At 39.4% G+C, this 13,649-nt stretch overlaps 1 protein-coding gene across 1 annotated transcript; it reads left to right on the top strand.

Moving 5' to 3' along the window:
• Positions 1-2,332: 2,332 nt before the first annotated feature.
• On the top strand, positions 2,333-4,155 carry LOC131736835 (uncharacterized; the record flags this gene model as incomplete). Its single annotated transcript, XM_059022199.1, has 1 exon — positions 2,333-4,155. A coding segment is annotated over one exon (933 nt), but the record flags the coding sequence as incomplete, so codon positions are not given.
• Between the last annotated feature and the right edge of the window lie 9,494 nt (positions 4,156-13,649).

Here is a 13,649-nt window from a genome sequence, read left to right as displayed (position 1 = left end):
CTTCTCCTTCCTGCGCTGGAGTCTGCCAGTCGTGGTGGAGGCGAGAGCGGCAGGTAGTCTCCCTGTATCTCTGGGGACTGGTGCGGCTCTCCCTCGATCACTGGAGACTGGTGTGGCTCTCCCTCGGTTCCTGGAGACTGGTGCTGCTGTCCCTCGGTCACTGGAGACTGGTGCGACTCTCCCTCGGTCACTGGAGACTGGTGCAGCTCTCCCTCGGTCCCTGGAGACTGGTGCGGCTCTCCCTCAGTCCCTGGAGACTGGTGCGGCTCTCCCTCGGTCCCTGGAGACTGGTGCGGCTCTCCCTCGGTCACTGGAGACTGCTGGGCTTCTCTTGCCTGCTCCCACTTTTGGAACAGTAGCTCCAGCTCTGTCGACTTCGGATCCGGCAACCCCCTCTCCTGTCTCCATCTGCTGTTCTGTTCCTCCTGAACAGCGGTGTTTCTTTTCATTATTTCGATTTTTTAATTCTGTATCCATTTTTTTTTTCTGGGTATTTAGGGGTGCCTCCACACGCTACCACCATATATAACCGAACTGCACTTATTTTGGGTTCGTGCCCCTTTAAAAACTTTGACCGACACAGAAATTGAAGGTTTTATCGCTGACGCTCACTTTTAATAAAACAAAAATAAACAGAACAAAATAAACACCTAGCTCTTCCGAGCACTTACTAAACAATTGCAGGTCCCTGACTAACTCGCAGGATGGCTAAGCCTGACCTACAAACCTGACATACAAACAAACACTTTTTCACACAGTTTTAACCAGACATACAAACAAACACTTTTTCACACAGTTTTAACATGATACCCATATATAATATTATTATTTATTTATTTATTTATTTATTTATTCTCTTACCAGCTCCCTGGTGATCTCTGCTAATGGAGCTGCAAGCTCTATTTTTATATGATGTGGCTCTTCCCAATTGACACTAGTTATCTCATTTGGGAACAGCTACATTCTCACATGTTTTTGGCAGGGAGGATTTTTAACCCCCTCACTGCCTTGTTACAAGGTCTGTTATTTGAGCAGAGAATCGTCTGTGATTATACTCACATTTTAGGGTATCAAATTATCAAATGAACCGATTGTCTTAGTTATAGGGCCTAAAAAGATCAAGAAAACATCATCCCAGATCAATGCTACCGAACATCATCAAATGAAAGCTGAGTAACTCAACTTCTTACTCTTAATAATGATATAACATATGCTTGTGGTACTAAAATAAAGTAACAGACTTTAGGATTGTTTTCAAAACGTGTTTAACTCTTGGTATGTGTTTAAAGATATAATATGCAGTAATAATTACTATTCTACATATACAAGTATATATATATATATATATATATATATACATATATATATATATATATATATATATATTTGATCTAATGGATTCATTTTTATGTATGTACTGTACTGGTATGAATTAATAATTGTATGGAATCCTGTAATATACAACATGTATTTTTAGATACACTTTTGTATCTTACTGTATATAGATATCCGCAAACTCTTTAACACCTCTCCCTCTCCCGCACCCCCTCCTGCTCCAACCCCTACACCCACTGCATCCCCTACTAACTCACCCTCCTTCACCTCCTTCTCGCCCCTTCAGACTCTGACCTGTCCTCCCTGCTCCAGGGTCACAAACCCACCACGTGTGCCCTGGACCCCCTCCCCACTCACCTCTTTCAAGCTGCTGCTCCTGCTCTACTTCCCTTCATCTCCTCCCTTCTCAACACCTCTCTCCTTTCTGGTCTCTTTCCCTCTGCCTTCAAAAAAGCCTCTATCACTCCCCACTCACCTCTTTCAAGCTGCTGCTCCTGCTCTACTTCCCTTCATCTTCTCCCTTCTCAACACCTCTCTCCTTTCTGGTCTCTTTCCCTCTGCCTTCAAAAAAGCCTCTATCACTCCCCTCCTCAAAAAACCTACCCTCGACCCCACCTCCCTCCAGAGCTACCGTCCTGTCTCCCTCCTACCCTTCCTCTCCAAAACCCTCGAGCGGACTGTATACCGCCAGCTCTCTGCTTTCCTGTCCAACCACTCTCTGCTCGACCCTCTCCAATCTGGCTTCCGCTCTGCTCACTCCACTGAAACCGCCCTCCTGTCTGTCACCAACTCACTAAAGGCTGCCTCTCTCTCCTCTGTCCTAATTGTCCTCGACCTCTCTGCTGCCTTTGACACTGTTGATCACTCTATTCTACTATCATCTCTCGCTGACCTGGGGATCTCTGGCACTGCTCTGGCCTGGTTCTCCTCCTACCTCTCCAACCACACTTACCAGGAACCTGGCATGGAGCAACCTCCACACCTCGCCCTCTTTTAACAGGAGTCCCCCAAGGGTCAGTCTCTCCTGTTCTCTCTCTACACACGCTCCCTGGGCCCCCTCATCGCATCCTATGGTTTCTCATACCATTTCTATGCTGATGATGCTCAGATTTTTCTCTCCTTCCCCACATCTGTCTCCACCATCCCCTCCCGTATCTCTACCTGTCTGTCTGCTATTTCCTCCTGGATGCACTCGCATCACCTCAAACTCAACCTCTCTAAATCTGACCTCCTTTTCTTTCCCTCCTCCTCCTCCCCCTCCTCTGATCTCTCTATCTCTGTTCCTCTGGAATCTACCACACTCTCTCCCTCTTCCTCAGCTAAGAACCTTGGAGTCACCCTGGACCCCTGCCTCTCTTATTCCCAGCACATCTCCACTCTGGCACGCACTTGCCGATTCTTCCTGAGCAACATCCGAAGAATCCGACCCTTCCTCACCAACTATGCCACCCAGCTCCTGGTCCAGGCCCTGGTACTCTCCCGCCTAGACTACTGCAACTCCCTCCTGGCTGGCCTCCCTGCGTCTGCCACCCGTCCGCTCCAGCTCATCCAGAACTCTGCTGCCCGCCTGGTGTTCTCTCTGCCTCGCTTCGGCCACGCTACTCCACTACTCCGCTCACTCCACTGGCTCCCGATCACCGCTCGCACCCAGTTCAAGACTCTTGTACTAGCCTACAGATGCCTTGACCAGACTGCACCCAGCTACCTCCAGACCCTCATCTCTCCCTACACCCCCACTCGACCTCTCCGCTCCGCCTGCACTAGAAGACTAGCTCTACCTCCGCTACGCCCCCCTGCCTCCAGAGCCCGCTCCTTCTCCACCCTTGCTCCGCAGTGGTGGAATGACCTTCCTACAGATGTCAGGACTGCCCAGTCCCTGACCACATTCCGGCGCCTCCTTAAGACTCACCTCTTCAGACAGCACCTGTAGAACTCCTCTGTTTTTCCCCTGGGACACTTATCACCCTTCCTTAAATGCGCTTTACTTGCTCTTATCTGCATTTAATCCTGTACTTCAGAGTACTGTAATCTGCCAAGTGTTTAATCTGTAGTATTTTGTATTTAATCATATCCTGATGTAACCATCACTGACACTGTAATCTGCTGTATTATTGAATTGTATTTTGTCACACTTGTACTTGCTTGAACCAAAGTCATTGTATTTATCTTGCTCTTAATTGTATTATTACTTCTACTGTGATACTTGAAATGTATTTGCTTACGATTGTAAGTCGCCCTGGATAAGGGCGTCTGCTAGGGCAGCAGTGTGGAGTAGTGGTTAGGGCTCTGGACTCTTGACTAGAAGGTCGTGGGTTCAATCCCTAGTAGGGGACACTGCTGTTGTACCCTTGAGCAAGGTTCTTTACCTAGATTGCTCCAGTAAAAACCCAACTGTATAAATGGGTAATTGTATGTAAAAATAATGTGATATCTTGTAACAATTGTAAGTCGCCCTGGATAAAGGTGTCTGCTAAGAAATAAATAAGAAGAAGAAGAAGAAGAAGTTAATAATAATAATATAGGCACTGTTGGAATGTAGAACAGGAATAAGTGGCCATTCTTATTAAATAAATAAACGTTACTTATTATTGGATTGTGCTTGATTCTTGTGACAAATGCTGAATTCTCTCTTTGGAGGCAAATTATATTAAAATACTTTTTCTGTCTCAAATATACGAGTGTTGACTCTTCTGCACTGTATGTGTCTAATCAGAGTGCCTATGTTAAATTACATTGCAGAGGGGAGAACACTCACCTGGATTCCAAACATTTCAGTGCAAACCAGGCATTTGTAATGTTAATTGTATTACACTTACTGAAATATTTGATAATTAAACTGTGTTATTTGTCTGAGACTACAGTGTTTTAATTGAGATGTTTTGTTGAAGAAGCACACCACCACGAGACATACTATTGCTGGTAGCTCGTGGCTGCGCATGGTATTGCACCAAAAGTACTTTGTGTTCTAATAAAAAAAAGGATGCATGCACAGCGGTTTCAACCACAATCCCTCTGTCTTTCTCACACTCTCTCAGTGTGGACTTACAGACTCTGTCCAGTTGTGTTTCTTGCTGTATATTATGTTTTTTGTTTGTTTTGTTTTTTTAAGAAAGGGACATTAGTTAGAAAAGCTGGTCGATAATGATCTAAGAAGAAATCAGCAATAGATAATTTTACAGAATACAAATAATAGGATATTGATCAGGGTAAGAAATTAAATATTCTGAAATGGTAGATATATATAAAATATCCATTTAACTCACATATTTCTCTTTATTTCAACTACTAAAGGACAGATTTACTTAACTTAGATCCAGTGCATCAGCATTACTGAGAGATACGAGGTCGGTGGAGATATTGTTTGAAAAAAGTACAAGTGTTGCAGAGTGCAATGGGCTGAAGAAACAAATAGAGCAGAACACTTCAGTTACAGAGAAGCGTCTCCTTAATGACATTTATGGAACAAATACAGCACCCGTCACTACATGTGCCAAGAAGGATGGGTGAAATTTAGAATTAGAGCCAAAAGTTAATTAAAATCCTGTACAAAAAAGTACCTTTGTACTAAAGAGTACTAAAGAGAGGCTCATATAGAAAAAAACAGTTATAGTCATGTTGTTCAGGCAGAATCACTTGGATCCTTTAAGACCCAACTTGACAAAGTTCTGAGATCAATCAGCTACTCATCAGTCAGAACAGACAAGCTTAGATGGGCTGAATGGCCCCCTCTCTTTCGTTAATTTTCTTATGTTCTTATTACCTTACGTGCACCCTATACTTATTATACCATAATTCAAGGTTACAAATTAAGGACAAGCATTTACTAAACTTTAAACATTTTCTAATAAATAAAAAAACAGACAAACTTATTTCATTTAAAGTATTTGCTCATGACAAAAGTATTGGCACCCCTGCTTTAGTAGATTGTGTGTCCTCCTATTGCTTTTATTACAGCTTTCAGACGTTTATGATCATTCTTAACCAGTATGTTACATTTTGTTGGTGAAATCTGGGCCCATTCTGTCTTGTGTATTTCCTCCAGATCAAACAGATTGGATACACAATGCTTGACTACAGCTTTTTTCAGATCAATCGAAAGTATTTATTTTTTATTGAGATCTGGTGATTGCGAAAGCCATTGCAGAACTCTTATCTTCGTTATCGTTAAGAATTCCAGAAATGATTTAGCTGTATGCTTTGGCTCATTGTCGTGTTGGAAGATAAACAGTCTGCCAAGCAGCCGACAAGCAGATAATATCATTGTACTTTGTAAAATATTTTGATGCATGGCTGCATTTATTCGATCTTCAATCATATGAATGTCTCCAGTACCTGAACTTCTAAAACAGCCCCATATCATGATCGAACCACCATGTTTAACTATAGGTACAAGGTTTTCTTCATCGAAGGCTTTCCATTTTTTTCGCCAAACATACTGTGGTCCATTTTTGGGGAAAAGTTATATTTTAGTCTGATTGGACCAGGTATTTTGTTGAAGAGTGCTTCAGATTTGTTCATATTTCTTCGCACATTGTAGATGGTTTGTTTTATGAATTTTCGCACATTTTAGATGGTTTGTTTAATGAATTTTCTTTAAAAGTGGTTTGCAGCGAGGTCACCATGCATACAACTCTTCTGTGTTCAGATGGCTTTGTACAGGTCTTTCGTGCACTGATGGGTCTAAATCTTTCTGTATGTCCTTGGCTGTTGATCTTGGATTTTTTTAGCTGCTTGGACGATTCTCCAACTTGCTGTACCTGTAATTTTTTTTGGACGTCCACTTCTTTCGAGCGTTGCTGTTGAATTTGTTGAATTCTTGATTACTGCTCTGATAGTGGATTTTGGTATTCCATATTTCTTTGATACTGCTCTGAAGCCATTTCCTTTTTGTATTCTGCTACCAGTGCTTTTCCCAAACATGAATCAAACTCCTTTGTCTTAACCATCATCTGCTGTGTTGCCAAAACGTTCATCTTCAACAGATGTTGAAAATAATTACCTATTTTTCGTCCATTGGCTTTATAATGCAGCTTAGTAAATGGTTTTCAATCAATGAATATATATATATATATATATATATATATATATATATATATATATATATATATATATATATATATATATATATATATTGTAACACAGCAGGGAGGGGGTTAATATCCTCCCTGCATGAAAACCATGTGCAAATGCACATTGATTGAATTTAATTGTTTTATAATTGTTACTAATTGTTTGATTAGTAATTATCCCTGCACCTGGCTATCATTGTAAATTAGAGCCCGGTGTAGGGTATTTAAAGAAAGCAGCCAGTCTGTTCTGGGCTGTTGAAGAGTGAAGAGCCTGGTTGGGAGTGTGTTCAACCGTAAAGAAAAGAAAGATAGTGTGAAACCTGATATAGTGTTTTGTGTTAAAACTGTGTTTATTTTGTTTTGTGTTTCAGGTAAACTGCTTAGCTGTCCTGTTTTATAGTTAGGTTCTTGTGTTGTGTTTAGTTAGTGCTCATTAGAGCTAGGTGTTTATTTTGTTTTTGTTATTTAAAAAAAATAGCGTGTCAGCACTTTTGAAATCAAGTTCCTGTGTCCTGGGTCTATTTTTAAAGGGGCAAAGAACCAGAGTGGTGCAAGATTGGTTACTATATATATATAGGTATATACTACAAAGAGGAGAATACCTACCAAACTACTGTATAAACAGGAACAAACTTTGTGGGGGCATCTAGAGTATGAACTCAATTTTATTTTGTCTATAACTGATTAAAGCAATTTAACCCCTGTTATTTCCAATGAACATCAGGAGAATTAATTATTTCTGAAACATTTAAAATGAGACCCCTTCTAGAAATACAAATTGAAGGGAATTGAAATGCATATATGCCGACAGTCCCTATATCCTCTCAATTTCCTGCAAATGTCCTACGTCAGGGGTGCACAATTCCGGTCCTGGAGGGCCGGTGTCCCTCCTGGCTTTTGTTCCAACCTTGCCCTAAATTACTTATTTGGACCAATTATTACCAATTATTGGTCTAATTAAGTAATTTAGAACACAGTTGGAACAAAAGCCAGGAGGGACACTGGCCCTCCAGGACCGGAATTGCACACTCCTGTCCTACGTCATGATGTCCTAAGTCATGAAGCAACATCCCAACATTTTTCAGGGAAATCTTGTTCAATACTATACACTAACAGTTTAACATTGGATAATATTAAACGTTAAAAATAAAATCATTACGGCAGCCTACTACGTTTGCAGGAGAGTACAATCAGCAGAATTATTTATCTCCCACAACCAAGATTGTTTTAAATACCGTACCTCCCAAAACTAATATTGATATATAGAGGAAATGCACATCATACTGTAGCGTCGGGTCCCGCAGGACTTATGAATGGGACTTTTTGGTGCTGATTGAACTGCTGGAGGGAGGGATTTGTGTTGTAAATAATTGTATTGCAGCATGGTTCCAACCAGGTCCACTCTTTCCCGCCTGCTGGCTCTATATAAGCTGCAGCCTCTGTGCTGTTCAATAGAGTGAGTGGCAGCGAGTGTTGGCGAGCGAGAGTCGAGAGAACAAGCGTCTCTCCATTTGTTACCTTCTTTAAAAACCAGTGGCACTTTTAAGCGCCAGCCTAGCCCTCAGCCACAATACACATGGGAGGGGTCATACGCAAAAAGCACTTGTTATCATATAATAGACGTATCCCCCTCCCACCCAACTCAACACTACACGACCATGATGACAGTAAAAGTAGTAAGTTAGTGATCAGCAGCTGTGTAAGCCGCACGAAGACCACAACGTGTGGTTTTCATTAACTACTGTGCACAATAAATGATATTTTTTCTATGGGTAAATATCGTGACCTTCTTCCTATGCACTGGGAAGTGGGACATTTGCTAGGAAATCAGGACTGTTGGCATGTATGATATATATATACTTTTTTTTTTTTATGTGATTGTTTAGGAGTCTTGTTTATTTTCCAACTTGCCGCTATCAACTTCCCCTACTTTTATTTGTTTGATCGACTGCTGGAGAGTATCATCCCTAATTTAAATATGACACGCCCTTTCTCTATAAATTTTGCAAAGTTACTGGGAAGTTGTGCAAAGTTGAGATGATCAACTGAGGGAAGTTCAGTTTGGGGAAAGTGTGTGAACTTTGCACTAACAGCGTACTTCCCTGCCAGGAAGTTATTGATCAACTTGCCCCCCTAGGTTCAGCCCCAGTCAGTCAGAAGGAGAATCATTTATGGCTGTATACAGTAGTGTGTTATAAGAAGACGACCAGGACACACTTAACATCTTATTTAAAAAAAAAAAAAAAAAAGTCAGTGCCTCAGTGTGTATCCAAACAAAGTTAATTACATTGGTGATTATTACAATTAGTTAATGAGTTTGTTCTTGATAGGAAAGAGTCAGCATTACAATAAAACAATACACAAAAGTTGTTTTTTCAATAGATTATTTTACAATACATTATTTTGCAACAACACTATTACAAAAATGGAACCAATGATAGTTCCTCATATAAACCTCCTGGAGATTCATTTCAAAGCATAGGTATCCTTTTCACTTCTTTTTGTAAAAATATTCTATCACAATCACCACCACTCCTTGGATTCTTAAACCAATTCAGTACCTAAACATGTAAAGGAGCAGTTGTCATGTCCTATTCCGTTAAAATGTCTTGCTACTGATGATTTAGGGTCACAATTCCGTATAGCACTTTTCTGTTCACAAATTCTGTTTTTTAATTCTCTTTTTGTTTTATCCATGGAACACAATTCATATGGGCATTTCTATAAATACACCACATATAAGTTATTCTACCTGAGGGTGAAAAAAAGTATCACCTTTAATCGTAGCACAACAATTCTCACAATTATGACAAGGAGAATTCCCAGATGGTATCTTAAAAGGAAATTGTTTAGGTGGTTGATAGATATACTGTATGCTCCCTTGGAATTTTAACTCTTTTATAGGCAAACAAGGGAGAGTATTGAAAGACATTACCTTAAATTGTTAGACAAAATATGTTGATGAGAATTAATAATCAATTTAATTATTTGTGAGATTGTTAAATGACGACCGGCCAGTTAAATCAATGACTTTCTCTCAATACGACGTACCTGATTTAGACACTGATTAGGTAATGATTCATTATAACCCCGTGTAACAGGGCGAGGAGCCCTGTACAGTGTTTTGTTTATTTATTTTTAGAACAGGGTCTCCCCCTCCGCCCCTGTGTTAATTTATATTTGTTTTGTATTATTATGATTATTGTTATTTCATATTGTATTTGACGCCAGAGTGCCGTCGGTATTGTTTTTGTATTTATTGTATTTAAATATGATGGCGTAGCCAAGGGTTTGTTTTATTATTGTATTGTTTAGTAGCGTGGATGGGAAGCCCCATCCACAGTAATTTAAAAACCTTGTTCAGAAGGTGACCATCTCCCGAGTTTAATTATTTGTATAATTGTTCCTAATCGGGAGATGGTCACCTGTATAAAAACCTGCAGCTCTCTGCACTCCGTGTGGGTGTTCAAGAGAAGGAACGCAAGCGAAAGAAACTTAAACGTATAGGATCAGTGAAGGCTACTGCCCAGCCTGACCTGTATTGTTTAGTATTTTGTGTTCGTGATTATTTTGTTTAAATATTTATTTTCGCTCTGTGAGCAAGTATTTTTGTTAAAACCTTTTATTTATTTTTTGTATTGAAATAAACGGTGCGCAGCGTCTCTTTTTGAACTGCAGTACTGCTTGTGTTTTGCTTCCTGACTCTGGCCTGACGTCACCACTCGTCCACCCTGTCACACCCCGCCTTATCTAAGGTATCTCTGATATCTAAGTGTAAATCAAGCTCTTACATGGTTCTTAAATTGCTTTCAATTGTTGTCCTATTTTGATGAAATCTCCTGTTTAGACCACTGGAATGTTGTGAACTGAGATTCCAACAATTCTTTGGAGTTGAGCAAGCCCTTTGACAATGTGTTGAGCTTATTTATACAGTACTCCCACGCTAAGTCTCAGGAATTTAAAGTTATTTCATGTGCAGTTTTATAGGGTATTCCTAAGAAGTAAACATGCATCCATAATACATTCCACATATATCGGCATTCACATTAAACCCTTGCTATAATTTACAAAAAACAAACATCTATTATAAATAGGGGTTCTGGTTTTATATCTGATAAATGCTGACAGAATATGTGTACTCACAATGGATATTTTCCAAAACAAAACTGGTGGTTATGCTGTTAATCTCAAGTGTAGATGACCCTGAACTGAAACATCAAACACACTCATGGATCATTTTAATTAGCAGTTCTTAAACTATAAATAGCCTGGCTAAATGGTGGTCGGGAGTTCAGTTCGAAGCGACAGACAAGCAAACCAAGTGTGAGAAGGAGAGGGGAAGAGGGAATGGGCTCGCCCCAGGTTCGGCTGCCGGAGCGGGTTTGAAGCGAAGCTGAGGTGTCCCCCAGAGAAAGCCGCAGCTCCACTCGCAGCAAAAAAGTAAACACATTAGGAAAGATAACCATGTAATAGGCCTAATATTTATTTAGTTATAAAACGAATACTGAATAAGATGTCTGTGTTATAAAGTGCCAGCGCAGCTTTTCTTCAGTTCAGATACTGTGTCAAAATGGAGAGACAGAAATGGAAGTTTGACTGAGAAGTTGTTTACAGTTTGAACAATACCAGTACTGTATTTACTGTAGAAATATTGCATGAATCACGAGTATTGGGAATTGGGGACATGCTGTAGGAGTGTTATATCAGAGGTGCGTTATAACCGAGAGCCTTATAGCAAGGGAACACTGTATAATAAATTGGCTGATAACCCTCCCCATTTACAGTACACTTAACATGTTAAACAGTCTAAATAAAATGTCATTTATTTTACAGCTGTAACAAGTTTTCCTGATTCTTACAGTAATTAATTTGTAAAATGTATAAGTAACACTAGTTTAATGAAAAACAAACAAAAAAATTCCAATACACTTTTTAAATATTGTTTTGCAATAACATATTATAACAATGTTATTCATATGATTAATCACATCTAATGTATCCCTAAACATAAGTACTATCTACAGTATTGTAACATTACTGCATTAAAGAGTAAGTATTGGGGTTCCAAAAAATATAACCTTACACGTCACCAAGTGTTGCTAAATACCATACTTGTAATTTTTCTTTTCGTTATTAACATCCTGACAAGTTTTTACACTTTAAAATCTGTTTCAAAGCTATTTTCAAAATGTCTGCTCCATTGCACTGATAGTGTAAGGATTATTGCCCACATTGTATTATTATTATTTACTTCTTAGCAGATGCCCTTATCCAGGGCGACTTACAATTGTTCCAAGAAATCACATTATTTTTACATAAAATTACTTTTTTTTTACACATTATTTTTACATACAATTACTCATTTATACAGTTATGTGTTTGTTGTGTGTTTTTTTTTTTTTTTACTGGAGCAATCTAGGTAAAGTACCTTGCTCAAGGGTACAGCAGCAGTGTCCCCTACCTGGGATTGAACCCAAGAGTCCAGAGCCCTAACCACTAACCACTACTCCACACTGCTGCCCTAAATGTAACACAAGGCCCTGAGGCAGAGAAGCATTCCCATAGCATGATGCTGCCACCACCATGCTTCACGGTAGGGATGGTGTTCTCAGGATGATGTGCGGTGTTAGGCTTGCGCCAAACACAGCGTTTAGCGTTAAGGCCAAAAAGCTCTATTTTGGTCTCATCAGACCATAGAATCTTCTTTCACTTGGTCTCAGAGTCTCCCACATGCCTTCTGGCAAACTCTAGCCGAGATTTGACATGAGTTTTTTTCAACAATGGCTTTCTTTTTGCAACTCTCCCATAAAGGCCAGTTTTGTGAAGCACCTGGGCTATTGTTGCCGTATGCACAGTGTCTCCCAGCTCAGCCGTGGAAGACTGTAACTCCTTTAGAGTTGCCATAAGCCACTTGGTGGCCTGACTAGTGCCCTATTCGCCCGGATACTCAGTTTTTGAGGACGGCCTGTTCTAGACAGATTCACAGTTGTGCCATATTCTCTCAATTTCTTAATAATTGACTTTACTGTGCTCTGGGGGACATTCAATGCCTTGGAAATGTTCTTATATCCTACCCCTGATTGGTGCTTTTGAAGAACCTTATTCCGGATTTGCTTTGAATGTTCCTTCGTCTTCATGATGTAGTTTTTCTTAGGAAATGTACTAACCAACTGTAGGACCTCCCATAGACAGGTGTATTTAACCTGAAATCATGTGAAACACCTTAATTGGACTCCATTCAACTAATTATGTGACTTCTAAAGACAATTGGTTGCTCCAGAGCTTATTTAGGTGTGTCATAGCAAAAGGGGTGAATACTTATGCAATCAATTATTTTCTATTTTCTATTTGTAATTAATTTAGAACAATTTGTAGATTTTATTTTTCACTTTGACATTATGGACTTTTTTGTGTTGATCAGTGGAAAAAACTCCTAATTAAATCAATTTAGATTCCATTTTATAACCCAATAGAATATGAAGAAGTCCAAGGGGGGTGAATACTTTTGAGCCACTATATGTATATATATATATATATATATATATATATATATATATATATATATATATATATATATATATATATATATATATATGTGTGTGTGTAGGCCTAGATATAGTAAATATGGACTGGAGAGGAGGGCTATAGTGGAAAGTGATTGCCCTGAGGGAAGACTATTGCTACTGATGGGGCTATAATGACCGAAGACGCAGGGGCATTTAATTTTCCACTATGAGCTGACCTTGCAGTACATACTGAATATATGAATCAGTCAAGAAAATAAGTGAGGCAAGGCTGGATAGTAAATATGACTGTATATGTTTTGTTTAAATATAGCTGATCCCAGATAAGTAAATAAATAAATAACATACATAAAAAACAGAAAATGTTTTTGAAGTTCATACCGCATAGTTATCAAAGTTTTTTTTGCCATACAGCTCTCCATCTGGCTTGCTGACTGCTGCATAATCCAGTTCATATATCCCGGCGGTCATATTTGTTTACATCATCGAATTGAATTAGTTTGAATTTAAGAGTCAGAAAACAGTGATGTTTTAATCACCATTTTAGTGTTTGGAGTGTCTTTCTTTTGTAGTATCTTTTGTAATTCATTTTCTATTAAGTCACAGAATCGCTATTCACCAGTTTTTTCACATTCAGCCATTTTCTGTTGCGAGGAGTGCAGGGGAGAAGGGCGTTTCCTAACAAAATGATGAACGATATTAGAAACAATCGTGCTGTGTA

The sequence above is a fragment of the Acipenser ruthenus genome, chromosome 4 (assembly GCF_902713425.1).
Source record: "Acipenser ruthenus chromosome 4, fAciRut3.2 maternal haplotype, whole genome shotgun sequence".
Taxonomy (NCBI): Eukaryota; Metazoa; Chordata; class Actinopteri; order Acipenseriformes; family Acipenseridae; genus Acipenser; species Acipenser ruthenus.
Note: the sequence above shows the minus strand (reverse complement) of the source record. Positions and strands in the feature narration are given on the sequence as shown.